The following is a 7,427-nucleotide window of genomic DNA, read 5'->3' on the forward strand; positions in this document are numbered from 1 at the left end:
TAAGCTTGTCTATCAATACAACCCAAATAATCCGAGCGATCAAAGTAATTAACTTATTAAAGGATGTTAGAGACCGTAGCTACGAAGTACTGTATTGGTATTCCGAAGGTTCTATCTATATTATATATATAAACTATAGTCGGAATAACTAAGTGGTATAGTCGGAATAACGGGTCTTATTAACTAATAGCTTATTTTTAAAGGGCCTACCTACGGGTACTGTTAATAAAAAGCTATATATACCGTATAAAAACGTATCGTCCTTATCTAAGGCCCCGTTCGACAATTTCAACACGCTGTTAACGAATTTCAATAACTTTATGCAAGGTACATCGCAGCCAAGACGGTAATTTGACGCCGGTCTTTTTCCACGATGTACCCATTTTATGTAGAAATGCAGAAGTACATACTTTATATACAGAAACCATTATATTTTGCTGGTTCAGAACATCGTGACTACTCCTACGTACATCGTGACGGCTCCTATATATATCGTGACGGCTCCTACGTATATCGTGACGGCTCCTACGTATATCGTGACGGCTCCTATATATATCGATATAGCAGACCTAGGTTCTATTTTAACGTAGAGGAGGTCGTGGAAGGGTCCGTATTATCGTCGTGGCTACGAATAGCTTTAATTATAACGTTAGCCTGGCGGCTAGGCTGATTATTAATATAGATCCACTATCTTATTGAAAATCTTTAACAACGAAAAAGCTCCTTTTTGCTTCAACAGCAGTTCCCATACAAATTTTCAACACGCTGTTGAAAAACGTCAACAAGAAGATCCCTGCTAGCGTGGTACTTCGAAAACAGGGGTGTGACAGGGGGATGGCAGAGGTTGACACAAAAAATGCGTTTATTACGAAAATACTATATAAAACGGGGTGCTTATGCATAAGTACCACTATTTGCAAGCGGCCTGTCTACTATTTACAAGCGTCCCAAACCTAATTAGGAAGGTTACGCGAGCCCGCGTAGTAGTCTGCATACGCCACGATCTTGGCTGCAGATGTCCCGTACAGATACATCACGACAAGGTTTTCTCTCCCTAGCTTACTATAAATGTCCGTTACTGTAAATTCACTGCTTATTTCGACCTCCTTGCATAAAGCTCTAGTTAAGAAGAATACACGCTGTACCGTGATGGAAAAAGTGGTGGAAAAGCAGGTAGAAAAACAGGTGGAAAAAGAGGTGGAAAAAGAGGTGGAAAAAGGAGGTGAAAATTTTTTAAGGTGACACGTAGTGGTGGGTGATTATATAACCTTATCTATGTGATACATAAGACCGTATCTGTACCTATAATAGGTAGATAAGATCTTATCTATGGGATAGATAAGGTTACGTAACCACCCACCCACTACGGTGTCACCTTAAAAATTTTTCACCTCCTTTTTCCACCTCTTTTTCTACCTCTTTTTCCACCTCTTTTTCCACCTCTTTTTCCACCTCTTTTTCCACCTCTTTTTCCACCTCTTTTTCCACCTCTTTTTCCACCTCTTTTTCCACCTCTTTTTCCACCTCTTTTTCCTACCAAGGACATAATAAAATTTAGGGTACTTTAACATAATGGAAAACAGGTCAGAACAGCTGCGATTTGATAGCGTAGGGCATTAAGTATAAGTCATAGTGATTAACGGCTGTCTTACGTATACAAAACGTTTATCGTGATGTGATGTATCTGTACGGGATATCTGCAGCTAAGATCGTGGCGTATGCAGACTACTGCGCGGGCTCGCGTAACCTTCCTAATTGGGTTTGGGACGCTTGCAAATAGTAGACAGGCCGCTTGCAAATAGTGGTACTCCTTATGCATCGGTGGGTCTTGAGTTGTGCATTTTTTGGTCATTTTGACGTTTTTTAACAGCGTGTTGAAATTGTCGAACGGGGCCTAAATCCGGGGCCCCGCCGTTAATAAAATTAGATACGTCCTTAGAAGAGTCTTTTAGTTATAACTCCTTTTAGCCCTTATTCGCCCTACTATTAAGGTTCTTTTTAAGGTTACTTTGGAATACTTTCCGGCGTTCTTTAGTCTAGCCAGCGATTACCCGGTTATAGCGTTCTTTAGCCTGCTTTATTATCTTAAAGCATTTATTCCTATAGGACTTATTAACATTTAGATACTTTTACCCTGGGCGACACTAAGATTTAGCCTTCCTGACTCTACGGTAATCGTAGATAATCTCCGACCGATCCTAGTTTTATTAACGATCCTTTTAGCGATCCTATTACTAGCCTTCTTCGCTTTTTCTGGGAACGTGGGCGTATAAGACCATAACGATCCCGGCTTTCGATTAAGGCGATAACGGTGCCTATAACGTAACTAGGTAGTATATTTAGTAACGATATCTTTAACAGCTAGACCGTCCTTTTTATTAGTAACCAGGATAAAGGGAAAATAAGCTCCGGACTATTCCAGGGCTACTGAGCCGATCGTATTAAAAAAGCTGTTAATTTAATCTATCTTCGAATCGATCGCCCTGACTTCGTACGTCTTTGCGCGGGCATATAACGCTATTAAGTTGTCCAGCTAGCGTTAATAGGGTATCTTCCTAATAGATACTATATTCGTCCTACCATTTCTTTATAAGGGACTTCCATAGCGTTTATAGGCTTTATCTTATCCTTTAGGATCTTTAGGATTTCTTTCGGATCGGTGGTTTAAGTATACTACTCTATAACGTTCCTCGCGACGGTCCGTTAGATATAGAGGAAAATAGAGACGAGCCCTTCCTGCTCCCTAGTATACTTATTATAGTAATATAGCCGGATTTTATATTTCTGATCCTACCTATCGTTATCTACGTCAGCTTCTGGAGGGGGCTTGTCTTCTAGTGGTTCGGGTCTATTACTATCGTTAATACTAGGATTAACGAGGTCCGTAAGCTTTTTCGTGGCGGCATAGCCTAGAACTCCTTATAGCCAGTTATATCAATCGCCTAGGGCGGCGAGTATGACTTCAGTTAAAGCCATCGTAACTTCGAGAATAGGCAATTGATTAAAGGAGGAGGAGGTTATTTAATAAGCAGACGGACGTGCCGGTAGAACGGCTCTAGCCGTAATAGAATAAAGGCAAAAAGAGGGCTTTAAAAGAGAGGCGTAGAGCCTAGAATTATTGGATCCATTGGAATAGAGTCGTTTACTAGAGCGCCGGGCTTATAACTATCAGAACATAAATAAGATACGAATAGTGACTTATGTTTATTATAGACTATAAAAGAGTACTAGTCTACGATATTAAATATATAGGTAAAAGAGGGGAAAAGGCACTATAGTATATCTATCAGAAGTACCTTCTTATTCGGAGCAGTGTGTGACGTGGATAACCCTTCGGGCTTATCAGGGACCTTAGGCACAAATGCCTGACAAGTCTATATATTAATTTCTATTAGAAGATAGTACTTGTCTACCTAGTATACTTACCTCTTCTGAATAAGGTAATACTGCTAGAGCTTAGATTAATTTCTTATATATATATTCTTCTATAAGTATATATTCAAATCATTAAGTTTATATCGCCCTTATTATATTATATTTATATATATATATATATATAATAAGTATTTCATATACTAACGTTACTAATATAAGTATATAAGTATATCGCTACTAGTATTAATTAAATATTTTATGTATATAATAAGTTAATATTTAGTATATATATAATATAGTAAATAAGTTATATATTAGTATAGATATATATAAGTATAACTATTAGTATTTAGTATTTAGTCTTATTGATACTACCCTAGTTAGAATGATTAAGTTCCCTAGTATAATTAACTATACCTTATAACCAATAATAGGTTTCTGTTTCTAGCTAGCTATAGAGACCTTTACTGTATAGTCTACCAAGGTTTAGAAAATAGCATCCTAAATACTTACACTATTAGTTTCTAAGTTGTAATTATATTTTATATAGCGAGTCTATAATACTTAGAAGTATAATAGCTTAGTAAATCCTTTATGTTTAAGATATTAGGTATTTAGTATTTGATATTTAATATAATTATATTAGTAGACTTAGTATATATACTACCTTATATATTTATATCTATACTTAATTATACCTATTCCGTATATATACCGTATATTATAGTAATACCTGCTATTAATAACTATAATATTACTACGGATAAAAGAATCAGAAGCATAAAGATATATATATCCTTATACTAAGTTAGTTATATAAAATTAATAATATAGGTATACCTTAATTATTAATATATATAGTGAATAATATAAAGATTTATTTATTTATTTATTAGTTCTTACTCCGCTATCCTTATCCTACCTTAAGTAGCTAGGAGCCAGAATTCTGACTATACAGTCCTTCTCCGATACCCATAAGGGGGAAAACCGTAGTATAAGACTTAGGGAACTAGTATAAGACTTAGATAAAAGCCTCTATACTCTCCTCTTTTAAGGATTAGTGCCTTATACGGGTGCCGTGGCGGCCTTAGTGCTAACTTATCTACTAATACGAAACTCGTAGCTTCGGTACTAGGAAGCCTATAACGTGGCCTATAGCGGCTTTTAAAGCCGACTATATACTCGATTTTAACGACGCGCGCGTGGTTATCTCTATTTATTTTATACGCCTTCCATGTGCCCTAGGGCTAACCCCTATAGGCCCACTTATAGGCGACTTATATAGTATATATACGCTTCCTAGGGTTAAAGCTTCTAAGCTTCCCTTACTCTTTCTATAGCTATAGGTAAAGCTAACACGGGCTATATATCTACGTAGAACGCTTATATAACAGCGTAAAAGGCTGCCTCCGTATCGTGGAAGAGACGCCGCGTATTTTACTCACGCGCTTAGGGATAGCGCAATACCGTCTTCTCGTTTTCTATGGTAGGACGACTAACTCCCCCTTACCTTAGTAATTATAACGAACTATATATTAAAGACCCTATAGCGGGACCGCCCCGCTATAGAGTATACGGAATAAAGATAGCACCGAATCTAAATATTTATATTTACTCTAGGGCCCTATAAGCCAGGACCCTGGTAGTACCGAAAAGGTATATTATAGCGGTATCTACCCTTTACTTAACCTTAGTCTCCCTGCCTTCCTCCTTATCCTTACTTCCGGAGGTATTATCGCTATTAGTAATATACTCGTGTCCCTATCCTACTATATTAGCACTATTATACCGCTAAAATACCACTAAAAGGCAGTTAGGGGACTTGTAGCCACCTTTAATAGGATAGCGATTATTCCCTTTAGCCTATTTAGTTAACGCTCTAGACTAGCTAATATAGCGTTACTATTATAACGGCGGCCGGTACTTAACCTTAGTCTCCCTGCCTTCCTCCTTATCCTTACTTCCGGAGGTATTATCGCTATTAGTAATATACTCGTGTCCCTATCCTACTATATTAGCACTATTATACCGCTAAAATACCGCTAAAAGGCAGTTAGGAGACTTATAGCCACCTTCTATGATTTTTTTAAAGGCCGCCGCTTAGAATTTACCTCTTTAGACCTGCCGACATGATATCCGAAAATGCATACCTTAGCTCCAAGGTACCCTTACTTATATAACTTCTATTTATCCTAATAAACAGTTCCATGCGTTATTATAGGTATAATTTACCGAAGTTAGGGATAGCCTGAATAGAAGGAGATAATATATCTTAATAGTAATAAAGGAGATTAAATATGGTTATAGTACTCGGAAATAGACGGCCGAGTCGGCCCCGGGGCTAGTACTATCTGGGCTAACTTAGTATAGTATAATAGGGAGGATTACCGGCAGATAGATCGTGGTCCTAGGAATATCTTCGGGGGGATTCTCCGAGATTCTCGGGGGAGAGGCTCTAGCTATCTATAAAAGGGATAGGTGAAGCTAAGCTCCTGACTTAGAGGTTTAGCGAATAATTTGACTCTTAATTTAACCTATTAGTTTTACTCTGCCGTTCTAATTATCTTATAACGTCTCTTTACTCTTTACACGAAAACCCCTGCTAAGTTTAATCTCTTAAGTTAAAGCCCTAGTTTAAAGTCAGCGCTTACTTAACGAATATACTACCACTACTCTGCGATTCTAACCTATTAAGCCATTTCTATAATATCTTTTCTTTAAATAAGTCCACGGACTTCCCTTTCGTTACAGGTTTAACTAGGGTAAACAAAACAGTCTTCTATAATCAGTGGGTTATCGTGGACAATCTTATCGTCCTAAATACAACCGAAGAGGCCCGCGGCCTTAGCCCTATATTAGGCATACACGGTCTATTCGGAGTAGTTACTCCTGCCCTTAAGGGCAGGGATCGTGAAGGAGCTAAGGTATGCGTTTTCGGATATCGTGTCGGCAGGTCTAAAGAGGTAAATTCTAGGTGGCGGTCTTTAAAAAATCATAGTAAAAAGAGGTTACAGAAGGGCAAAACGGGTGCACGGCAGAGTCTAGAAGAAGGGAGGGCTTATAGACAGAGCATTAATATAAAAGGCTCGAAAAGAAAGGAGGTGAATAGTTATAGCTAGCTGCCTTAAAGGAAGGGGCAGCCGGCTAGGTAGTTAATGAATTAACGAATTAACGAATTGACGCTTAAGCTAAAAAGTGAGCTGTTAACGCAGTTAAGGGTTAAACTGTTGAAAAGGCGAGCTATTAGCGTAGTTAAAGCTTAAGATATTCAATAGGCGAGCTGACGATAAGCTTAAGACGAGAGCCGCTAAGCTATAAAGGACGTTAAAGATCGTTCTGCTTAACGGCGGCGGCTCGTGGGCGGGCGGGCGGTTAAAATCGGAGCTGAAAAACTTAAGAAGAGGCCTGAATAGGCTTAAAAAGAAGAGCTTCGTCGAGCTTAAAAAGAGGGCAGAAACGAAGAGCTATTTAGAGGTCTAAAAAGCAGTAGTTATATTTGCTACTATATAAGATTAGCAGCAGCCTAGTAGAAGTTACGTAAGGGGACTAGTTAATTATAAGACACTATTAGCTACTTAATCTCCTATAGGGTTAAGTGGAGGTAGTTATTAGTAGAGGCTTTCCTATATAAATACGATCCGTTTAAGGCACCCTTACTTATATAACTTCTATTTATCCTAATAAACATTTCCCTGCGTCCTTACCGACGTTTTCCTGCTTCCGACTTTAGGAGCAAAGGTCCGTCCGATATAGTTGCCCTGCGCCCGGCAGATTGATAACCCAGATCCGATATCCTGTGGAAGCTTACAACGGCCGCATATCACGTGACAATGTGACTAACCGTCTCGAAGCCTTGGCTCGGCGCTAGCTATATTCTTCTTAAATCATTCCCATCACGCGGACATCGAAAGACCTCTCACCGTTCAAGGCTAGCCTTCCGCATCGACTGGCTTCACAACGCCCTCCTTCCGCTACTCAACCCGTGGTAGAAAAAGTTAATCTCTCTATTTTCCCTTTTCTGTCCTGTCCCTGCGTTCTCTAGCAGCTACCAA

General features: G+C 38.7%; 2 protein-coding genes across 2 annotated transcripts; both read left to right on the forward strand.

Annotated features, from left to right (window-relative positions):
* Positions 1–373: 373 nt before the first annotated feature.
* Positions 374–848, forward strand: ACRALDRAFT_210208 (uncharacterized protein; the record flags this gene model as incomplete). Its single annotated transcript, XM_071023087.1, has 3 exons — positions 374–452; positions 743–801; positions 831–848. 3 exons carry the CDS (start codon positions 374–376, stop codon positions 846–848), a joined length of 156 nt encoding a protein of 51 aa, XP_070871294.1.
* Positions 849–1,678: 830 nt separating this feature from the next.
* Positions 1,679–7,364, forward strand: ACRALDRAFT_2022931 (uncharacterized protein; the record flags this gene model as incomplete). Its single annotated transcript, XM_071020114.1, has 4 exons — positions 1,679–1,742; positions 1,834–1,882; positions 7,129–7,207; positions 7,287–7,364. The coding sequence occupies 4 exons, from the start codon at positions 1,679–1,681 to the stop codon at positions 7,362–7,364; spliced, it is 270 nt and encodes an 89-aa protein (XP_070871295.1).
* Between the last annotated feature and the right edge of the window lie 63 nt (positions 7,365–7,427).

The sequence above is a fragment of the Sodiomyces alcalophilus genome, assembly GCF_042370955.1.
Source record: "Sodiomyces alcalophilus JCM 7366 unplaced genomic scaffold ACRALscaffold_9, whole genome shotgun sequence".
NCBI lineage: Eukaryota > Fungi > Ascomycota > Sordariomycetes > Glomerellales > Plectosphaerellaceae > Sodiomyces > Sodiomyces alcalophilus.